The 24804-nt window shown below is 41.2% G+C and overlaps 1 protein-coding gene across 2 annotated transcripts in view; it reads left to right on the top strand.

The window, feature by feature from the left end:
• maml1 (mastermind-like transcriptional coactivator 1) overlaps window positions 1-21335 on the top strand; it is a 30434-nt gene extending 9099 nt beyond the window's left edge. For both annotated transcript variants that reach the window (XM_067598206.1, XM_067598205.1), the window contains exons 3-6: window positions 5073-6428; window positions 10029-10295; window positions 14941-15070; window positions 16381-21335. In XM_067598206.1, coding sequence (XP_067454307.1) covers window positions 5073-6428; window positions 10029-10295; window positions 14941-15070; window positions 16381-17426 — 2799 coding nt within the window. In that variant the 3' untranslated portion in view covers window positions 17427-21335. The remainder of the gene's footprint in view (window positions 1-5072; window positions 6429-10028; window positions 10296-14940; window positions 15071-16380) is intronic.
• The last annotated feature ends 3469 nt before the right edge of the window (window positions 21336-24804 follow it).

Genomic DNA, 24804 nt, shown 5'->3' with positions numbered 1-24804 from the left:
CAGCAGCCAGATATCACTGATATCACTGATATCACAGATATCACTGATATCACTGATATCACAGATATCACCGATATCACTGATCACTGTCTTTATGCTGTCTGACCTGGATTTAAATGCAAGTTTTATATACGTTTTATACTGTGTTTGTCTTTTTTTAGATTATTCAGATCATTACAGTAGTAGTAACAGTAGTAGTATTAGTTTTAGTAGTGACAGTGGTAGTAATATAGTAGTGAAAGTAGTGGTTTTAGTTATAGTAGTAACAGTAGTAGTAATGGTAGTAATAATAGTAACAGTAGTAGTATTAGTTAAAATAGTAACAGTTGTAGCAGTGGTAGTAATAGTAACAGCATTAGTATTAGTTATAGTAGTAACAGTATTAGTATTAGTAATATTAGTTAGAGTAATAGCAGTATTAGTATTAGTAGTATTTGTTATAGTAGTATTAGTAATAGTAGTAACAGTAGTATTAGTTATAGTAGTAACAGTAGTAGTATTAGTAGTATTAGTAATAGTAGTAACAGTAGTATTACTTATAGTAGTAACACTAGTATTAGTAGTAGTTATAGTAGTAACAGTTGTAGTATTAGTACTAACAGTAGTATTAGTTATAATAGCAACAGTAGTAGTATTAGTAGTAATAGTACTAACAGTAGTATTAGTATTAGTTATAGTAGTAACAGTATTAGTAGTATTAGTTAAAGTAGTAACAGTATTAGTAGTATTAGTTAAAGTAGTGACAGTATTAGTAGTAACAGTATTAGTAGTAACAGTATTAGTAGTAACAGTATTTGTAGTATTAGTTAAAGTAGTAACGGTATTTGTAGTATTAGTTAAAGTAGTACCAGTATTAGTAGTAACAGTATTAGTAGTATTAGTTATAGTAGTAAGAGTGGTAGTATTAGTGGTACTTTCTGTTGTCAGTGTTACCCAGAATGCCTCTGGCTTTGTAGGAACCCCCTCCTTTAGCAGGTGTGTATCCATGGTAACAAGGAGGACCAGTCAGACCAGTATTTCAGGTTCCTCGGGGCAGAGACTGCTCTGGTTAGTCAGTCATGGGGGGTCGGTGGCTGGGGGGGCTTTGGTTAGCTGTAGAATGAATGAGGGGGGTGTTAACTGTTAATTTTGCTTCCTTTATGGTTCTTTGGAGTGAAGGATTGTTTGTCGCTGTCCTCAGGTATTTCAGTGCTGTTGTTTGGTGTCTCTGTCTTAAGCTTTGGATTCCTGTTATGGTGTGTATATAGTGAAAGCCCCTCCAGCCACCGACCCCCCATGACTGACTAACCAAACCTGGATACACAGAATATTATTCCACTTCTGCTGCTTAATATCACCCACATGCACACACATACATAAATAAGTAAAACACACCAAACACAAGGTTGTTTTTTGTTTTTGTTTGTGCCTTGGCCCACATGTGTCCTGAAATCTCATGAGTCCCCCCACGTCCTTCTGCCTCTCCTCCGCCGACCAAGACCCAAAGGACACAAGACCACCTACTATGGATAGAAAAGGGCAGAAGCCCTGAGCTATCCCTCCAGGCCCATGATCTTCTAAGTCTAAGACGCTGCTCTGTGTTTACCCTCCGGACCTGAAGGTGCCTTCAGCATCCTTCAGTCCTGCTCACCCACACAGAGCTTTCCTTCTGCTCAGACCGCAGATACATCAGACACAGCAAGGATTTATTTTTTCCCTCATTTTTATAATAACTTTGAATTTTTAATTTAAAAAGCAGCTACAGGAAGTTCAGGCAGACGAGCTCTTTTCTTTTCTGTCTCGTTCTCTGGTCCTTCTTCAGCGCTGCTTTTCTCTGTTGATGTTTGTCAAACACTAGTTTAGTTGAGAAATGCTGGGATGAAGAATAAACAGTCGCTGTCACCTTCCTTCTCTGTATCAGAGCATAAAGCTGCAGTCACTGCTGTTGTTACTGCGGATCAAACGATCCCTGATACCCTTCAGCGCTGTAAGGTGAGGATGTGCTGCTGGGGCTGGTTCACAGTTACTGAAGCTACTGGTCCACCAGTGAGTCCAAATGTTTTGATGCAGCCATGTTTCTACTCACCAGTTGACTTAATCAGGAAATTCTCAGCATATTTTTGGGAGGGCGTCACGTTTCTCCGCGCCGTGACGCCTCTCTGCTCTCTGTTGCTCTTTTTTCACTTGTGATGCTGAGAGTTTGTCTTTCTTACATGAACATGTGCTGTAAGTTTGTTTTTAAGGCAGAGAGATTCATTTAATGTGACTTTTCTCTTTTATAACCAGGTTGGTTATATGAGGACACGTTCTCTGTGACCATAACAGCCTGTTCAAGATGCAGCTACTATTTATGTCATAATTTATATTTATTAGAATTTTCTTGCTTAAATTACATGGACTTCATATCTTTAGAATCAGCTGATCTGTTAAACATCATTGATTAGTTCCAGCTGTTGAACATTTTCACATGAAACTTGCATATAGGAGACTCTTCAAAAGCCACAACTTTGCAAAACCCTGATACATTCATGAAATTATTCTCCAAACAACCTTTTGAAAATCACATTAATAAAAGTAAATAAGTTGCTATGTTGTGTACAAGAGTAAAGCTGGCTTTATAGGCTATAAAATGTATAGTCCAATGATCTATAGTCCAAAACTGAAATATATTCAATTTATTATCACACAAAACAAAGAAAAGCTGCAGATTCTCACAGTTGAGATGCTGAAATAAGGAAACCTTTTGGCGTTTTCAATTGAAGAAAAAGACTCAAACCATTATTCAGCTATCAAATCATATCTATAAGGTGTGGCACAAATGGGAAATATGAGCAAGGTCAAAAGGTCAAAGCCAACAGGAAAGTTGAGATTATAAAAACATCTTGTTTCCATTTGTCGTGTTTTAACTGCATGAAAACTCCAGAAGGCTTCCCCTGGATTCAGGACTGAGGTCGTGTCCTCTCTGTGTTTTTTGAGTTTATTTTCTACAGATAAAAAATTTATCTGTAAAGAATAAATAATAAAGAATTTTTAGATTCCAATATTTTTATATTCTACTGCTGGAGACATGAAGTTAATAACACAGCGGAGCAGAGAGGCTGCTCTCTACCGCTGGAGACATGAAGTTAATAACACAGCGGAGCAGAGAGACTGCTCTCTACCGCTGGAGACATGAAGTTAATAACACAGCGGAGCAGAGAGACTGCTCTCTACCGCTGGAGACATGAAGTTAATAACACAGCGGAGCAGAGAGGCTGCTCTCTACCACTGGAGACATGACGTTAATAACACAGCGGAGCAGAGAGGCTGCTCTCTACCGCTGGAGACATGAAGTTAATAACACAGCGGAGCAGAGAGACTGCTCTCTACCGCTGGAGACATGAAGTTAATAACACAGCGGAGCAGAGAGACTGCTCTCTACCGCTGGAGACATGAAGTTAATAACACAGCGGAGCAGAGAGACTGCTCTCTACCGCTGGAGACATGAAGTTAATAACACAGCGGAGCAGAGAGACTGCTCTCTACCGCTGGAGACATGACGTTAATAACACAGCGGAGCAGAGAGACTGCTCTCTACCGCTGGAGACATGAAGTTAATAACACAGCGGAGCAGAGAGACTGCTCTCTACCGCTGGAGACATGAAGTTAATAACACAGCGGAGCAGAGAGGCTGCTCTCTACCGCTGGAGACATGAAGTTAATAACACAGCGGAGCAGTTAGGCTGCTCTCCACTGCTGGAGACATGACGTTAATAACACAGCAGAGCAGAAAGACTGCTCTCTACTGCTGGAGACATGACGTTAATAACACAGCGGAGCAGAAAGACTGCTCTCTACTGCTGGAGACATGAAGTTGATAACACAGCGGAGCAGAAAGACTGCTCTCTACTGCTGGAGACATGAAGTTAATAACACAGCGGAGCAGAGAGACTGCTCTCCACTGCTGGAGACATGAAGTTAATAACACAGCGGAGCAGAGAGGCTGCTCTCTACTGCTGGAGACATGACGTTAATAACACAGCGGAGCAGTCCTCCTCCCCTCAGTCTGTTATTCTCATACAGGCAGGAGACTGTATGATGCTGTCACATTAATTCATTAATGCTGTTAACTTTTTAAAATAAAAAGGCTGTGGACCATTTATCTTATCTGCCAGTTCTGTTGCAAATTGTATGTCAGTGGATTAAAGGCATCCAGTATACTAGAGATTATATACCCAGATTCACCTGCTCGGTCTTCTTCATGCAGGCTGCAGGTGTGGAGAATATTTGATAATTACAGTCAAACCGTGTGACGATCAGCTGATGTGGTTTGAGTCGGGCAGTGGAGGAAGTTCTGAATGTTCCCATCAGATCCGGTGGGTCGTGGTGCCTGCAGAGTGGACAGATCTGATCTGCTGACTGCTCTGAGGAAGCTCTTTGTTATCTGCGTTATGTAAGCCAGCCTGCAGCTGATTCTAGTAATGGCAGCAGCCTGCCAGCTTCGACTCTCCCTGCTGCTGTCAGCTCAGCTGCAGCGCCGCCTGCAGCTGGAAAACTGCTACTGCAGCTGGTTTTATTACTCAGCTCCCAGATTGAAAACAACCTCATTATATGATGCAGATATCTAAAAAGAGACACTGTGAACTACAACAGGCACTGATGCTGAAATAGTTCAGAGCTGAATAATTGTTTTAAGCCAAAATGATCAGACAAACCAAGAACCAATTTATATATAATATAGACAAAATGTTTAATTAAGAAAATAAGATTAATTGATAATGAAAATAGTTGCAGCCCTAAACTGAATACCAAAGCTAAAGACATTTGAAGACATCACCTTAGTGTCACTGTAGTGGAATAAAGTTCAATGAAATATTAATATTTAACCTTTAATAATATACATGGTTTTTCACACTTTTGTGAGTGCAGTGATGTAAACCTGGTGATTGCAGATATGTTTCTGCTTGAAGCCTAAATAACATTGTCTTTGGTACTTCTTATGTTTTTTGATTCATCTTGTTTCTCCAGGATCAGAGTTTGAGTCCAGCTGTCCTGCAGTGTTTGTGGTTGTTGAGTGTTTTATTAATTCTTGACGGTTCTGTTTGTCCCTCCAGTTGCAGGAGACGGTGAAGAGGAAGTTGGAGAGCGCTAGTTCTCCGCTGGGCAGAGATCAGGTCAACGGTTTCAGCGACGGCTTCCCCCCCAACAAGAAGGCCTGCCTCGACAACGGCACCGCCAACGGCTCCCCACTGGACTCCAAGCTCGGGATCACCGACTCACTCAACTCCAACGGGACCCACGGGCCGGCAGGGGACTCGACGGACGGCGGGGAGCCAGAGTTCCTTCGGAAGGAGATGAAGCAGGAGCCGGATGACATCCTGCCCATCATGCCGCCATCAGGCGGAGGCAACAACAACAGCCTGTTCCCTGACCTCAACCTGAACGAGCAGGAGTGGAGGGAGCTGATGGAGGAGCTGAACTGCTCCGTGGCCTACGAGGACATCCAGGACATCCTCAATGATGGCTTTGAGGATCGCAAAGACCCTCTGGAGCTGGCACCAACTCCTGGTGGTGCTGGAGCGGTGGGAGGAGGAGCAGGAGGAGCAGCGGGTGGGGGGGGACAGTCCTCCCAGGGCCTTCTTCCTCTGGACTTGGGCAGCGTGAAGGCGGAGTTCTCTCCCGCCTCCTTTGAGCAGGTGCAGGATTCTCACACCGGCTCCCCTCACGTCAGGTCCACGTCTTCCGGGCCTCCTCCTCACCCCACCAGCTCCCCTGTCGCCTCCTCCTCCGCCTCATCCCCAGCTATGCCCCCAACCCAGCCAGCTCCTCCCCCCAGGCAGCTCCAACCTCCCCCCAACCATCTACTCCCTCCGGGCCCCCCGGTGCCTAAAGACCTGTCCCCCGCCCAGCAGCTCCAGCAGCTGGCCGCCCAGCAGCAGAGAGCCCAGCACCTCCACAGCCAGCTGCAGCACAAACAGCCACAACCGGGGGCCAAGTTCCACACCCAGGGGCCTCATGCCCACCCCCAGGCTTGGCCCCAGATGGCCAACCCCTCCCAGAGCCCACTAGGGGGCCCATTTGGCATGGACAAACCCACAAGCCCCTCCCTGTACCCACAGGACTTCAACCCCAACGCCCAGAAGCAGCTGCTGATGCCCAATCAGCCCAACAAGGGCTCTCCCAAGGCGGGGGCCGGCAGCTACATGCCGGGGCCCGCCGGACACCCCAACATGATGGGTCACCCGGCTCCGGGGCCACCTCTTAGCCACCCGCCGGCGCCAGGGGCCCAGGCCTCGGCTGCCATGCTGAACTACAACAACACCAAACCTCTGTCGCACTTTGAGGCGGGGCCTGGACCGCCGCGGCCCCCCAACACTCAGAGTCAGAACAAGGCGGCCCTGCTGTCGCTGCTCAGACAGCAGCAGCAGATAAAGCAGAAGAACTTCCGCCAGCATTTATCCCACACACAGGTAAGACCCCCCGCTAACAACCTACCCTCCCTCTAACGCAGCGGCACATCTACAACCTAACAGCCAATAAGCTTTACCATATATCTAAACATACTGAGTGTTACTGTGCAGTATGTATCAAAGAGTTTTACATATGAAGATTTTTCTACAATAAATTATTTATATTCTGTCAGGTGTGCAGAGACTTTTTCAGTTTTTGATAGAGTATTAAAGTGAAAACAGTTTTCTAGCAATTTTAAGTTTAACTGCAGCACAAATATTTTGTTGTAAAAGATAAATTAATATTTATTATGAATGGTTTCATTATTGAGCGAAATGAAGCCATTATTGTTTTAGCCATAATCAGCAGCTCTGTTTGGGAATATTCTATGAAAGAACATTTTATTAAATTTCCCATGTCTAATAATAATAATAATAATTCCAGTGTTTTCCCTATAATATTCAGGCCTGCCGGGTCGCCCAGCCATTGAGAAATCCCCGACAAGCCAAAAAAATATTTCTTCAGTGTCAAAAATAACACTAAATATCCATTCATTTGGAAATCAGTAGTGTTTAGGAGCCTGTTCTGAAACATGAGTCAACCTCTGTGTTGTAGCGTAGCTGCTTTTTAACGAATACGACGGTACGTAAAATGTGGCGTAGCAGGTGAGTGAGAGAGCGAGCAGCAGAGGAAGAGGTGAGCAGGAAGTTAGAAGTAATAAACGCTGTTAATGCAGCTTCATCAACTGCTGAAGACCCCAAAACCTGAAGACGCTTAACAGAGAAATGTGTGTCTGCAGAGTCTGATGACTTTTACTCAGCGTGTCTGATTGACATGTGAGTTGTTGTGTTTGTGTCTGTTGTTGTGTGCAGTAGTGTGTTGTTGTGTGCAGTAGTGTGTTGTTGTGTGCAGTAGTGTGTTGCTAAAGTTCAACATGTGGTTTGACTTTCTCAGTTTGTACTGTTAGAAGATGCTAACTGTAGCATCTGTGCTAACATCACAGTTTTATAACAATAACAGCTGTACAGACTGATCAGAGTGTAACCAGGCAGCACATTCCTGCACTGTACTACACACACACACACACACACACACACACACACACACACACACACACACAGAGGCCTCCATCATGCTTCAGTCCACCGTTCTGAATGAAGCTTCTCCGGCTTCTTTGTACGAAGCCTTTTAAACATTTTTAAACTGAATTTGTGTTGCATGTAACTGATTTTCTGTCTTTATATTTTGGGAGTGAAATCATGTTTAAATTTGACAAATACTGGACATCGAAAGGTATTTAATGAATGAACCCAGAGTCGGTTCCTCACTCCCACACAGCTGTAGAGGCCTGAAATGTTGGAGAGTTTTGCTTCTTTGGACCTTAAACGGTTATTTATTTAAACCACATGAAGGAGAAAACGACTCAAACACATCTGACACATGTTACATGTTATTTTATGTCAAATCTTCATCTGAAAAGTAACTAAAGCTGTCAAATAAATGTAGTGGAGTAGAAAGTGTAAAGTAGCATCACATGGAAATACTCAAGTAAAGAACAAATACCCTAAAATTGTAATTAAGTACAATACTTGAGTATAAATGCATTTAGTTACTTTCCACTGCTGCATTTAAATAATTGAAACCAGCTAAAGATGAAGCGACTCTGCAGCTTCTCTCGGCTTTACGGAGCTTTATAACGGTCAGCTGTTTGTTAAAGCTGATGATGTGTCAGTGTTGTTGTTCGCTACTCATTTCTGATGAGAACTAGTGAACAAAACTAACAGTTAATGCAGGTTTAAAGTGTTAGTTAATAGTTGAGTAGCTGCTGATGTACTAATGAGCCTCACTAGCAGTGCAGCTAAACATGTAAAGTTTGTCTGAAAGGTCAGGAGGTCATTAAAACGATTGGGTAACATGAATATCCTGAGTGTATTTCATGTCAAACTGGTCTGTGGTGGTTGTGGTTTCAGTCCCAACAGGTGCAGATGAAGACCAGTACACAGTTTGTCTCAGTGGTGAGTGGAGGTGAAGTCGGTCTGCAGCAGGGAGGCCTTTTGTTCAGCTGCTCTGCTTCAGACCGGCCTGGGCCCCACGCTTTAACATCCACCGACTGTGTGTGTGTGTGTGTGTGTGTGTGTGTGTGTGTGTGTGTGTGTGTGTGTGTGTGTGTGTGTGTGTGTGTGTGTGTGTGTGTGTGTGTGTGTGTGTGTGTGTGTGTGTGGGTCAAGCAGCTGGTTGCTAAGGCTCACACAGGGGGGTGAAGGGAGGCGATGACAAAGCAGCCTTTCATATTCTCTCTCTCTCTCTGTATTTAAATATAGCTGCTGCTGCTGCTTGTATTTTTCCTCTCAGCAGACGGGACGCTCTGTTCCTGCTGCACGTTACACTTTATTATCACAACTGTTGATCACTGACTCTGCACATTAAACTTCTATAAACTTTACTTTTTGTCCTGTTTGCAGTGCGGCCTAAAAAACAAAATACAAGTCAGTGTAAAACTTTCAGCCTGCCTTCAGGTTACGTGTGGATATTCAGGCTGTTCAGAGGATTCTTACTGACGTTTCCTCTGCTGCCACCGTCAGGTTCTGTCCTACAGTTTTATATCATGGCTGTAATGAACACGTCGGCCTCTAGATGCTGCTAGTCAGCCTTTAAATGTTTGGTGTAGTTAAAATAAACCCTGCAGAGATTTACACCGTGTTGACATGCTGGAAAAAATAGTGAAAAAGTTCTTCAGTTCTTCCCTTGAATCCTCCTCAGAGCTCTGCAGCAGTGATGAAGAGTTGCAGACATGTTAGAGGGTTGATGTTGTGCTGCTGATGAGCATTAATGTGCTTTATATTAGTCAGTAGTTTAGAAAATCAATCGCTGATATCATCAATATCTATAAAGGAAACCTTTTCAAATATTGGCTGGTTATATCCTCTGAAATGTAAAAGCTTTGTAACTTGTGACGTGCGTCTGTCTTTATTTTAGATATTTTATCTATAGATGGTTGATACAAATATTTTATTGATAGAACAGCTTTCAGAACAAAAATACAAAGCTCTTTATAAGAAGAAAAACCCAGTGCAATTAAATAAAACCAGGCAAATAAAAATAAATAATATTTAATTGAATAAAATAAACCCAGATAAAGTTGGAGAAAATAGTGAATAAACAGAAAAGACATAAAACTTTGGACTAAAAATATAAAGAAGTTTTACCCTGTAAACATCCTCGTTGTGATTTCAGTCCAAACGCAATCTGTTTTTACATGATTATAATAATAAATATAAATATATTTGTATCATACATACAATTCACCTCAAAGTGCTTAACATATAATACATACATTATTATTATTATTATTATTATTAATACATAAAAACACATTTAAAGTTGCAGGTGAACAATTTTAAATGCAATAAAAAGAGTAGAAAATAAAAACATTTGAGTTAGATTCAGTAAAATAAAGCTTCTGTCTTTTCAGGAACGTGTTGACAGATTTCATTTCCAAAGGTTTTAAAAAGAGTTTCAGGTTTCCTGTAGTTGTTTGTGTCACATGATAATAAGACACACCTGTCCTCAGGTGCTGGAAACATTCACACCTACATCGTCTTTATTTCCGTCTCTAACAGGACCAGAACACCTACCCGGCTCCTCCACACGGCCCGGGTCCCGCCAACGCCATGACGTCGGCGCCCGGAAACAACGCCATGTCAGCCCAGCCTGGGGCGAATGCCATGGCAGGTAACCACGGTAACGCAGCGTACCTGAGCAGCCAGGCGGCGGTGGCGGCGGCACTGAAACAGCAGCAGCAACAGCAGCATCAGCAGCAGATCCTGGAGCAGCAGAAGCAGCAGCAGCAGCAGTACATGCAGAGACAGCAGCTCATGGCTGAACAGGTGAGTTAACACCTGTGACACCGACCAATCAGGTGAAGCCGTGACACCGACCAATCAGGTGGAGCCGTGACACCCACCAATCAGGTGGAGCCAAACAAACATTACATCTGCACTTAATATCTGTTCAAACTCACATAAATAATAAAATTAGATGAGACAAGTAGGTGATTGATGGATATTAATTGATAACCATTCATCCAGTAATCATTTATCTCTGCTTCCAGCGTCTCCTGCGTTCATGTTTTATATCCTTGCTCAGAGAATATCTTTAGATTTTGGATTGTTGTTCAGACAGAAAAGTGATTTGAAGACGTCACCATGAACATTTTTCTAACTTTCAGCAAAATTCATGACTTTGAATGAAAATGACGGCGTCTGCATGATCTGTGTAGATCTGAAGAGTTTTTTTTTTGCTACAAACCGGCAGTGTCTTGATGCACGTTTACTCTCCAGAAAAGCAGCAGTTGTATCAGATTTTCTCAGTTATCAAAGCATCTGTAGTGTTAAAGCAGCCAGCGGACTTTAACTGCTGCCGTCCTCACGTGTAGCAGAAAGGAGGAGAGAAACGTTGAGGAGGAAAGTGTCCAGCAAAAGGTACAAATCAGATACAAAGGTGAAATCTTTCTACAGACCAAAGGACAGAAAAAATGATATGTATATTATGGAGTGAGGAGCACCTGCTGCCTGCTGTCACCTTTTTCCATCCACTTGAGTTTGCAGATATGATGAATGAAAAATATTTGATTGCAATTAAACAAACTTGATATCAGTCGGAGTAGTTTTGATAACAGCGGAGTTCATCAGTTTAAAGCTGCAGTGACTCTGAGAGGAAGATGATGCGAGTGTTTGAACACTAGAGGGAGCTGTGATCTAACAGCTGTGTTCATCAGCTGGACTCTGCATCAGGATCTGAGGACGTCTGACGGTCTCATGCTTCTCTCATGTCTCCATGTGAGCTGTGATATAATCCTGGTAATGACTGGTAGTCCTCCCAGTAACATGTTGTATAGGAAACTGTAAACTGAAATTTAAAAAACATTTTGGGGGCAACTTTTGCCTCCATCGACTAAAAACTTTTTTTGGGGCCCTTTTAAAACATAATTAGTGCATAAAGTTGTTGATTTTAATGTGAATGAGTCCAGATTAAAATGCAGACAGTCAGACAGTCATCACCTCCTCAGCAATAAATATCCACATGAAAAATAAAACCATGCAGACAGATTCCCTTCAAACAACTAAATACTTCTTAACCCGTTTACTTCCTTCAACAAAGTCACGATTAACTTTTAACTGTCCAGAATGTTTGTGAGGAAGAGGAGAGTCGTCTTCCTCACCTCTTCAACACCAAGCCTACTCTACTCTACTCTACTCTATCCTACTCTACTCTATCCTACTCTACTCTATTCTATCCTACTCTACTCTATCCTACTCTACTCTATCCTACTCTATTCTGTCCTACTCTATTCTATCCTACTCTACTCTATCCTACTCTACTCTATCCTACTCTACTCTACTCTACTCTACTCTATTCTGTCCTACTCTATTCTATCCTACTCTATTCTATCCTACTCTACTCTACTCTATTCTATCCTACTCTACTCTATCCTACTCTACTCTACTCTATTCTGTCCTACTCTATTCTATCCTACTCTACTCTATCCTACTCTACTCTATCCTACTCTATTCTATCCTACTCTATTCTATCCTACTCTACTCTATCCTACTCTACTCTACTCTATCCTACTCTATTCTATCCTACTCTACTCTATCCTACTCTACTCTACTCTATTCTGTCCTACTCTACTCTATCCTACTCTACTCTATCCTACTCTACTCTACTCTACTCTACTCTACTCTACTCTATTCTGTCCTACTCTATTCTATCCTACTCTACTCTACTCTATTCTATCCTACTCTACTCTATCCTACTCTACTCTATCCTACTCTATTCTATCCTACTCTACTCTATCCTACTCTACTCTACTCTATTCTGTCCTACTCTACTCTATCCTACTCTACTCTATCCTACTCTACTCTACTCTACTCTACTCTACTCTACTCTACTCTACTCTATTCTGTCCTACTCTATTCTATCCTACTCTACTCTATTCTATCCTACTCTACTCTATTCTATCCTACTCTACTCTATCCTACTCTACTCTATCCTACTCTATTCTATCCTACTCTACTCTATCCTACTCTACTCTATCCTACTCTACTCTATTCTGTCCTACTCTATTCTATCCTACTCTACTCTATTCTATCCTACTCTACTCTACTCTATTCTATCCTACTCTACTCTATCCTACTCTACTCTATCCTACTCTATTCTATCCTACTCTACTCTACTCTATTCTATCCAACTCTACTCTACTCTATCCTACTCTACTCTATCCTACTCTACTCTATTCTATCCTACTCTATTCTATCCTACTCTATTCTATCCTACTCTACTCTATCCTACTCTACTCTATCCTACTCTACTCTACTCTATTCTATCCTACTCTACTCTATTCTATCCTACTCTACTCTATCCTACTCTACTCTATCCTACTCTACTCTATCCTACTCTACTCTATTCTATCCAACTCTACTCTACTCTACTCTATCCTACTCTACTCTATCCTACTCTACTCTATCCTACTCTACTCTATCCTACTCTACTCTACTCTACTCTACTCTATTCTGTCCTACTCTACTCTATCCTACTCTACTCTATCCTACTCTACTCTACTCTATCCTACTCTACTCTATCCTACTCTACTCTACTCTATCCTACTCTACTCTATCCTACTCTACTCTATCCTACTCTACTCTATTCTATCCTACTCTACTCTATCCTACTCTACTCTATCCTACTCTACTCTATCCTACTCTATTCTATCCTACTCTATTCTATCCTACTCTACTCTATCCTACTCTACTCTACTCTATCCTACTCTATTCTACTCTACTCTACTCTATCCTACTCTACTCTATCCTACTCTATTCTATCCTACTCTACTCTATCCTACTCTACTCTATCCTACTCTACTCTACTCTATTCTATCCTACTCTACTCTATTCTATCCTACTCTACTCTATCCTACTCTACTCTATCCTACTCTACTCTATCCTACTCTACTCTATTCTATCCAACTCTACTCTACTCTACTCTATCCTACTCTACTCTATCCTACTCTACTCTATCCTACTCTACTCTATTCTACTCTACTCTACTCTATCCTACTCTATTCTATCCTACTCTACTCTACTCTATCCTACTCTACTCTATCCTACTCTACTCTACTCTATCCTACTCTACTCTATCCTACTCTACTCTATCCTACTCTACTCTATTCTATCCTACTCTACTCTATCCTACTCTACTCTATCCTACTCTACTCTATCCTACTCTATTCTATCCTACTCTATTCTATCCTACTCTACTCTATCCTACTCTACTCTACTCTATCCTACTCTATTCTACTCTACTCTACTCTACCCTACTCTACTCTATCCTACTCTACTCTACTCTATTCTGCTCTATTCTATCCTACTCTATTCTATCCTACTCTACTCTATCCTACTCTACTCTATCCTACTCTATTCTACTCTACTCTACTCTACTCTATCCTACTCTATTCTATCCTACTCTACTCTATCCTTCTCTACTCTACTCTATCCTACTCTACTCTACTCTATCCTACTCTATTCTATCCTACTCTACTCTATCCTACTCTACTCTACTCTATCCTACTCTATTCTACTCTACTCTACTCTATCCTACTCTACTCTATCCTACTCTACTCTATCCTACTCTACTCTACTCTATTCTGCTCTATTCTATCCTACTCTATTCTATCCTACTCTACTCTATTCTGCTCTATTCTATCCTACTCTACTCTATCCTACTCTACTCTATCCTACTCTATTCTATCCTACTCTACTCTATTCTATCCTACTCTATTCTATCCTACTCTACTCTATTCTATCCTACTCTATTCTATTTTCTGTTTTTCAGTAGTAGAGGTGTCAGCTGTCTTTGCCGTCTTGTTTGCGTTGGAGACGTTCAGGACTCTGGTTGTTGTCGTTGGTAACAGTTGAGTGTTTTTAACGAGGTGGTGGTTTATCACTGCAGGTGCAGGACTGTGTTACCATAACAACAGGGCTGTTTATGTCAGTGTGTGTTAGAGACAGAAATGGAAATTAAATGAAGGTTTAATGTAGGATTAGGATATTGACCCAAACTGCTGAATATAAAATAATTTTTTTCTAAATCTGGGGGGAAGTTTTGCTCCTTGTTCTCAGTTTTTTGGGGCATTTTTGGCCTCCGTTACGTTCCAACACTGACAGTAAAGGTGGATTTCACTCCTTTTTCTCCTTCATTACTCAAAATGTCAGTTTCTCACATACATCCGTACATGTTTGAGCTGTAATCTGATCTGGAATACGAGAGTGAACGACGCTCTTTAATATGTTGTTTCTGCTGTGAGATTTTGCACCTCTGCTCATTTGCTGATTTAATTTAATAAAAGTCAAATAGTTCTGTTTTATAACTCTGCAGGAATCACTGCTGTTGTGTGAGATATTAGTTTAATGTGTCCTGTGGGTTTATAACATGACGTCTGATGAGTCGTGTGTCTGTTTGTTTCCGTCCAACCAGGAGAAGCAGCGGCAGCAGGACCAGCAGCTGCAGAGACACCTGACCCGACCTCCCCCCCAGTACCAGGACCAGCCGGGACAGCCGGCCAATCAGAACCCCTTCCCACAGCAGCCAGTCAACCAGTTTACAGGTAAGACTGCAGGAGTTCAGATCAGACACGCTTCAGTTTGTACATCAGCATCATATTAAACAAGAGGACATAAACTACCTGCCAGACAGAATCCAGGGTATTAAAATCAATCCTGCTCATTGATCGTATTCAACATAACATATCCAGAGACAGTGAATGAAAAACCAGCTCAGTATCAGCAGCACAGCATCCTTTAATGATCTGGTGCATAAATTCATCTAAATATTGATTAAATATGGATCTGACAGTTAAATAACAGCTGTAGCTGCTAAACTTGACACTTTATTTTTCAAGAGCTTGAAAAGTTCCAGTGGTTTTATGAGACTGTGTTCTGTTTGTTAAAGTCAGGATGCATCTTCTAAAAATAATGCAAAAATTATGTTTTCTCTTAGAATAATGATAAATATTCAACGTTTCATATATTCAGGTTGCAGCAACAAGTTTGAATATAAATAATCTTTCAAAATGTTTCATTCTTCTGCTTTTTGAGACAATAAAAACTGAAAACATCTTAGTTGAACCTTTTATTCTTTTGATTTAATTTAAAATAAAACTTAAATATTGTGCATTGAGAGGTTTATGCAGTTTACTCAATGACAAGATAATAAAATGAAAAACTTCACTCTAAAGCCATAAAACCAACAAATTAATTCACAGTGGAAATAAAAAGAATAACTTGAATTAATAGCTGCGTGTTTCAGCTTTTAATTTATTAGTATTTAACTTTAAACTGAATGTTTTTCTTTAGTGTTATTTTATGGTTATTTTAATGTTTCCTTGTTCCTGGTTAGTTTCTGTCGGTGAAATGAAGGCAGTTTTATGTGACTCGTCTGTGTCATTAGAATATTATCAGAGCAGGTTGTTGTTGTTGTGTCACTCGTGACAAACATTCCTCTGTCTGTCGTATTAAATGTGTAAATAATTCTCACCACTGATTTGAATGGAAAATGACGGCAGCTGCACAGTTCTGATGAACTGTTGAGTCTGTTTGTTCTCAACCAGCCAAACACTGATAGATGTGTCTGTGTTTGAATATTGATAAAGAGATTAATCATTTACAGCTACTGCTGGATTATAATAACTGAGACTCGATCAAAGCAGCGTTTACAGAAATCTATTAAAACAGCAGCAATATGTCATCAATAACATCCTGTTGAGAAGATGAACATTAAAACAAGGATTTTAAGTTTCTACGTTTGAAAAGACGACGAGCTTTAAGTTTTCTGATGAAGGTTTACTTCTGATAAATAAAACAAACAAACAAACAAACAAACAAACCTCTCATTGTCTGACTGCTCGTTTCTTTACAGCTTCCTCTCAGCCAATGGGCAGTGTCGGTTCGATGGGAGGCCCCGCCCCCGGATCCCAGCGCATGTTTCCTCAGAATCAAGGCATGATGGGTATGAACCTGGGTCAGGGCGGGGGGCCGGCAGGTGGTGTGGCTCCGCCCCCGGCGGGTAGTCAGGCTGACCTCAGTCTGTCGTCCTGCGGTGGTGGAGGGGGCGGGGCCGGCGTGGACGTCCAGCAGGTGCTGTACAACAACATGAACCTTCACCCCTCCCACCAAGGCCACCCGCCCCCGCAGGCCGGCCTGCAGCGCCAGCCTCTGGGCTCCATGACGGCCCCCTACAGGCAGAGTCTTCTGGCTCAGCAGCAGCAGCACCTGAAGGCGCAGCCCAACGCCGCCATGTTGAAGCAGCAGCAGCTGGCGGCCGCCGCCCGCATGCCGGGCGCCATGCAGAACAGTATGGGGGGTAACCTGCCCGGCTCCATGCCCGGCGGCATGCAGGGCGCTCAGAGCGCCGCCTGGCAGCAGCAGCTCGCCAACCAGCCGCCCTCCAGTAACGCCAACCTGCCCCCCAACGCCTTCAGCAACAACCCCAACGCCTTCCACATGCAGCAGTCTCGCATTCCCAAGATGCCACCCGGCGCCGGAGCCTTCGGTGCCAACCCCGGCGGCCGGCCGATGGGCGGTCTGAACCCCGGGCAGCAGATGATGCAGACAAACATGGCTGCCACCCAGCAGAGGGCGCCGCCCAACCCTCAAAGCCTGGGCCAGCCGATGGCCAACCAGCAGCAGACTCAACAACAACAGGCCAATCAGAACCAGGCCGTCCTCCCCGACCTGGCCGCGTTCGGACAGCCGCAGGGCAACGGTCGCCAGGGACTGCAGTGTAACCAAGGATACCAGGTGAGCAGGACTGCCAATCAGCAGCAGCAGCAGGTGTCGTTCGGCTACAACGTGGCGTCGGGGAGTTTCGCCCCCGAGAGCGAGCTGGTGGACTCGCTGCTGAAAGGTCAAAGCACGCAGGAGTGGATCGCCGACCTGGACGAACTGCTCGCCAGCCACCACTAGTTCCACACCTGCCTGCACCTGCTGAGACGCTGCACTGCTGCACCTGCACTACGCAAACACCTTGAACAAGATGAACGCAGGGCGGCTCCGTTCTGATCTGTCCATGTTTGTTAAAGATCCAGACAGGAAGTGGTGTGTTAGAGAGAAACGAGCAGCAGTCAGCTGATGGTGAATGTCTGTGAGTTTGTTGTGAACATCCTGCTGGCTGCTAAACTCATGAAGGTTGTTGGTTAATGTGTTGTTTTTCCTCCCCTGTATGACGGGACCAGATTATGTCCCGACACAGTTTGGTTTACCTGCTGGTGGAAAAGACATCAGAGGGCCGTCAGAGCCTCCATATTCTCACTGTTAGAGGTTTTTGCTCAAAGACACTTGGGTAGAGCAGAGCCAGATCCTGGAGGTTTAAAATAAATGAAAACCATCTCCGGTCAGAAATACAAGCAGTTCAGTCACAGATGAGCTCACGTTCTGAGTCCACTTCATTCCAAAAGCACCGAGACCTTCTATGAGTCATCTGATTGGTCCGTTAGATCCACAGAGCAGGAAGTTCCTGCTATAAAACATCAGTTCATCAAACTGAGAGTCAGAGTTCTTTAGGACCAGTTTTAAAGTCAGCTGAACAGTTCAACTAGTGTCATCCTCTTGGACGTTGCAGTGTTTTCATATATTAGCTTCAATTATTCAATCAATCAATCAATCAATCAATCAGTGTGTCCTGATTCCACACTGTAAACACTATGGAGATATTGATCGGGAGGTTTTGACTTTATAAAACAAACTGAACCAAAAACGATCGTTCTGGACGAAGAAATGACAGAAAAGCAATATATTTTTTTTATTATTATTATGATATTGAAATGAATCATAAGATGAAGGTTTGATTGATTAATAACTGCTGATTGATTAAATAACCAGACAGGAATGTTTGGTTTCGTTTAAATTAGTTGAATTTTAAAAACTGACAGTTTTTCATCATGTTGATGAAAAAACAATCTATAAACAAACTTAATGTCCTAAAACATTCAGATTTAAAGGTGTATTCACAACAGGAAGACGAGGAAGACGAGGGTCCTGCGCTCTACGCTGCAGTCTTCATCACTCTGGGTTTTTCATCCTACAAGTTATAACGCTGATGTCACTCGCAGCAGATTTCTACGTTTCAGAGACTCAAACTGTTTTCTAACAGACGTGGAAGCTGCGTCTGCCTGCTGATGAACATCTTCATCAGTCCAGGTAGACGTTATTAGTTTAACATCTGATAGTTCCAGCGGTGATCAGCAGCAGGTCAAAGTTCAACACGTTACAAAGTAAAAGCTTGTGAATACGCCTTTAATGGATGTCAATCAAGTAGCAACTTCACCAGCAAAAAACAAAAACAACAACAAAATGACAAAAAACATCATTTAATTTCTCGTCTTTTAAACTGACTTCAGTTTTTCTTCCAGCCGTGTTCATTCGTCTCTGCAGCAGGTAACAGGTTAACAGCTGTTCCAGCTCCTCTAACGCGGTTACTTCCTGCTGTTCTTTGTCAAACGTGACGGTAAAGTAAAGTAAAGTAGTTCTAACGGGCATTTTTCACTATTCTGTCATTTTACAGACACTAATCTTCAGATTAATCATCATTTAATTCATCAATCCAGTAGTTTTACATGTGCAGGAAGAATTAATTGAAGTTTTTCTACAGAGAGACGCTGCAGAGTTCAGACACGTTAGTCTGAATTATTATTCACAAACACACAAATGACATCTTATTTTGAAAAGTTAAAGTTCAAACAAGGAACAACTCAAGGTGTTAAACACACTGCAGCGTTTACACAGAGGAGTCAAACTAACACACACACACACACATACACACACACACACACACACACACACACACATAAACACACACACACCTGCAGCATCTCAAACCTCGGCAGGTTGAATCTTAAATTCCTTCAGCAGCGATGAATCGATCCAGATATTAACTCACATTATTATTATTACTTCAACTCATTTTAAAGGACCATTCTGCTGTTTTTTCATATTTTACACAGTTTTACTTCAATCACAAACATTTTATATCACTGAATGTTTTCCAGAACGTCCTGTTGTGTGTTTCTGGAGATTTGAATGCGTTAAAACTCATTTCAGTTTAAAGAATCAACTGGTAGATGATCCATCACATCATGTCCTTTTACTGTTTGTATTTTTGTCTCAGTTACATCAAGTAGATTTTCATACTGTAGGGAAATATATGGAAACATACGCTGCTGGGAAGATGATATATTTATATATTTAAATATCTCAAACACAACAGGCTTTGTTCATGGAAATGAGCTGCAGTCATATAAAGTGATTTTATAGGAACCAGACTGTCGGCGTCAGCGTGAGAGAACGACGTCAGTCAGTCAGTCAGTCAGTCAGTCAGTCTGACAGTCAGTCAGTCAGTCAGTCTGACAGTCAGTCTGACAGTCAGTCTGACAGTCAGTCAGTCAGTCGGTCAGTCAGTCAGTCAGTCGGTCTGACAGTCAGTCAGTCTGACAGACAGTCAGTCAGTCAGTCAGTCAGTCTCCGTCTCTTCCTGCAGACTGATCAGTTATCAACCAAGTATTTAAAGAAACTGTAAACAGGTTCTTTTAATACTTTGTTTGGTTTTTCTCCTTTAAAGTAATTAAAATGTGTAAAAACAGCGACATGGTCCTTTATAAAGATCTCAGTTAGAAGTTTTATTTCAAGAAAAAAGTCTAATCTTGACAAGAGAAGCAGCAGCAGATGAGACAGGAAGTGATGATGTTTCTAACTACTAACGAGGTATTTGTTCACCAGTGATCTGCTGTGAATGTGAGCTTCATGCAGCAGAGTCCAATCAACCATATTTCACTTCAATCAACAGTTAAACGCTGTTGAACCGACGGTTATGAAGAATAAACCGTCAATCACAAGAACTGAGCTCATCAGCTGACACTCAAACGTTTTGTGGCTTTTTGTTGTAGGTTAAATGTAAACAGGAAGTGATGAAACACTCTGTAAGGTAGTTTTGGTTCTGACTGTTTGATGTAACGCTGTCTTCCTTTCAGACTGGAAAACTGACATTTCCCGTTTTTTCTCTCTCGATGTTTTAGTTACTCAGTTACTGAACGGAAGATTCATCTGCAACAATTTTCATAATTCATTCATTTTCAAGCAAAAAACACCAAACATTTGATGGTTCCAGGTTCTTAAATTTGAGAATTTGCTGCTTTTTTTGTTCTCACATGATATGAAATGTTGGGATGAATCTGCACCTGTATTTTATTTTGAAAATCTCTCTCACAGTTTAATTTCAGAAATGTTTTTCCGAAGTTTCCTGCCTGTTTAGATGAAACGTGACCTTTAACGAAGCGTTAAAGCTTGATGACGTCACATCAGACGGCAGACGGACGCAGGTTCTCATGATGTTAATTAGTCGGACTCGTCGCTTTACGTCCGTGTGGACGGTTATTAACTCTTCATCGTCTGTTTACTGATCCTTCCTGACATTAAGGTCCAGCCGTTAAGGTGGAACTGTGAGCCGGTCGCTCTATCTACTGTACTGTTTGACTCGTGTTTGCAGACATGTTGTTGTGTGTTTTTTTTTTTTTATTTGTAATGTTATTATTGATTAACGATCGCTTTGGGGCTGGTTTCATGTTCTTCATCCAAATCGCTGCCGAACCTTCAGCTTCCAGCCTGCTCAGCCTGCCGGCTCTTCTGGTCTCAACTGTTGTGAACGGGCTCTGTGTAAATGTCTATAAATATATTTTTTTGTATGTAAGCCTTTCCTAATGATCTGGAGAAGATAGATGTTATTTTTATATATTGCAGCGGAGTTTTTGTAAGTATTTTATACTTTTGATATGGTTCTCTGTAAAACAAGAGTATTATGTAAATATAGTTCTTTAGAAACTAGTTTGTCCTCCGGTGTCTTTTCTCTCTGTGTGTCTTTATACTGGCAGCAGTGGTTCCCAACCTGCGGCTCGGGACCCTTCAAGGGGTCACAACATGTTTCTGACTCTACTGAATACTTTAACTTCTGTCCAGCTGAAACCATTCATAGTAAATTTATAGAAAATGAATTGTTTTATTTACTTTTCAAGCAGAAACGCTGCTTTTCTCCAGTTTCTGTCGTTTTAAACTGAACAATCAACTGTTGGTTGAACAAAACATTTGAAAACTTGATTTTAATCTCTGGAGAAACAAACATTAATAGTTACAAACATGTTTTATAAATAAACAAATCCAATAATTCAGCTGATTAATTAATAACCAGAATAATTAAACACATCTGTGATTCCTAAAAGTTTTATTCTAGAATCAGAATCAGCTTCACTGGATGAAAATAAACACAAACTAAACAAACACGTCGCTGCGTTTAAATAAATATTTGTTCATTTTTCACTGTAAACAGTTTGTTTTGACAGATTTCTGCATATTAATTAAACTCAAAGTCTTTCCAGCTGCAACGATTAGTTGATGGACTGAAAATTAATCACCAGTTATTTTACTAATCGATCAATAATTTTGAGTCGTTTCTTAAGAAAAAAAGTCCAAATTGTCTGATTCATGTTCTGAACTGTGAATATTTTCTGGTCTCTTTGACGTCTTTGGGAAACTTGGATCCACATTTTTCAGGATTTTCTGACATTTTATAAACCAAATAACTAATCAATGAATCGAGATAATAATCAACAGATTAATCAACAATGAGAATAATTATTAGTTGCAGCTCTAATTGTCTCCATCAGGAGAAAATAAATAAACATCTCCATTAAAAACACGTTCATTAAGAAAACGTCTGCAGACACGGAGCTGAAAATAATTAGAGAGACGTTCAGAAAACATTCACTCACCTCACAGGTCATCATAAGAGCAGTAACCTCAGGGCTCCTCTCACAGAGAGCAGGTCCAGACTGAACTACAGAGACCAACATTCCTCCATCAGCAGCTCTCGCTGACAGAATGAAGGAAAAACGTCCCTGAAACAGGAAGTAACCTGGAGGAGAAGCAGAGTGTAGCTGGACGTCAGCTGCTCTGACCTGCTGGGTTGAGAGAGAAGGAAACAGACACGTCTCACTTTAAAAAAACAACATTACAAACCTGCAAAATAAAGATTTATTCTTCAATCTGGCAAAGACTGAACAGCAGCGTGTTATAAAAAACACAGTTTTCACTGTTTCGTTGCTATAAAAGGTCATAAAGCAGAAAACGGTTTCTAGAGAAACGTTTCCTCTGAACCTTCATCTGAGGAAACATCTGTCAGGTCTTTCATCAGGAACCCAGACGAACATTTAAAGAGCTTTAATCTGCTGTAATCACACATTGTCACACAGAAGGACTGAATTTTGTCCTCCATCACTTCCATTGTGAGTTTATTATGAAGGGATCTTCTAAAGGTCAGTATGAACAGGAGGAAAAACAGCTTTAATGATCATTTGAGCTCCTGAACGTTGGTTTAAGACTCGCTGGAAGAAATGTTCTTTAGCTCTGAGGTTGAATTTACACAAATAATGTGATGATCTGTCAAAATAATAATAATAAACTCACAGTGATGTGAAACATCTGCATGTTATATTGTAAACAAACCATCTGTAATGTTACTGCTCAGACATGTTTTTAAATGATTGGAGTCTATTTATAATCTAATTGATCATCTATAAGTCTCATTATTAGTATGAGTTAGTTGGCTGGTGGCTCTTCTCAGCTGACTTTCAATTATTGACATATTCAGTCAGTGATTTGTTTATTTTTAACAGACACCATGTGCACCTCCCACAGGACTTCATAACTCATCATCCTCAACCATAACTGACATTTATCCAGTTATTGATTATATCTTTATAACTGCCTATTAAAGTAATGAGTAAATACACATTTAAGAGTTTATTCAGGCAGGATTTTACTGTTTATACATGAGTCACATGATCCCATGGAATATTTTACCATCTAGAAAAGAGCATGACGGCTTAATATAAGCAGTTAAAGTTAGTTAAGACAGAAAAAAGTTAATGAAAATAAACAACCAGCTAAAGGTTTTATGAATGAAGAACAGGTTTATTCTCACATGCACAAACAAACTCTCCGTGGTTTAAGACAAAACTATTTAGGTAACAACAAGCTACAAATCTTTGGTTTCTCAGAGTCCATCTCCAGATGTTCTCGTCCTCCAGACTGACCAGATGTGCTTTAAATACGTACTTTAGTTTGTCTAAAAAAACAAGACGCAAACGTGTTGCAGAGATTTCCTGAAGATCCTGAAGGCAGCAGGTTGTGACCAAACCGACATCTAAAGGCTCCGCGTGCAGCCGACGACACGTATGAGACTCATCCTGTAACGTTACCAGAATACATGCAAACAAACAAACAAACAAACAAACAAAACTAGTGAACTTTGGTTCTAAACAGGCTTGAACTCATTTCTTACAGTGTTGCTGTGTTCAGGACCATCTGACCGGCGTCCTCCTCCAGAACATGTTTATCTGGCTGCTCTAAGAATTATGGGTACATTTTATCATCCAGAGGACGTGTTTGACACCAGATCACATATATGAAGATATTAAAAAGATAAAAGTTCAGAAGGTGGTTTGATGATAATTCACAGCCATCGTGAATATGAACCACTCAGTGTTTATTTAGACTCTCTCTGCTTCCTTTAATGTTAACAAGTCAACAGTAAAGAGGAGAATAAACCACCTTCATCTCTACGAGGCGTCATGTTACCCGCCGCCGTCTCAGCTGGATTCTGTCGTTCATGTCGTGGAAATTTAAAGATGTTTTATTGCAACAGTCGTTCTCTCAGTTTGTTAGACTGAAAGAGAAACTGTAGAAGTTCAGTGTCTGTATTTGCACAAACAATCGAAGCGTATTCGTCACCCTTATCTTAAGTCGTATCCTTCCTCCTCTTCCTCCTTTATCGCCTTTGTCTAAAGAAAATCACACACACACAGTTCACCTTTCAACTGTTGGAAACATTTTCTCAAGAGACGCAGGAAATAAAAAGTCTTACAGCAACGTGCAGTAAAACAGTAACAAGAATATAAGTTCATATTTCAGTTTACACACATAACATCGTTACAGAGATACATTAATATCTATATATATTAATAACATATAACATCTGACACCTTTCATGAAAAGCAAGCAAAGTGTTTCATCAGCAACACTTTTTTGGTTAAAAAATACATATTTGCTATTATTCAAATAGCAGAAGTTCAAATCCAACACATAGAAGCCAAAAACCCACAATTTCATAACCTTCATGTAGATAATGATAAAAATAAAACTTTTTCCTGCTGTGTTTCTTCATCATTCACTTTCATATTTGTTTCCTGTCTTGCTCTCACATCTTCCTCTTTCTTTAGATCTTTATTTCATCTTTTTG

Source organism: Thunnus thynnus, chromosome 9, assembly GCF_963924715.1.
Source record: "Thunnus thynnus chromosome 9, fThuThy2.1, whole genome shotgun sequence".
Classification (NCBI taxonomy): domain Eukaryota; kingdom Metazoa; phylum Chordata; class Actinopteri; order Scombriformes; family Scombridae; genus Thunnus; species Thunnus thynnus.
This window is presented reverse-complemented; position numbering and strand designations above follow the sequence as displayed.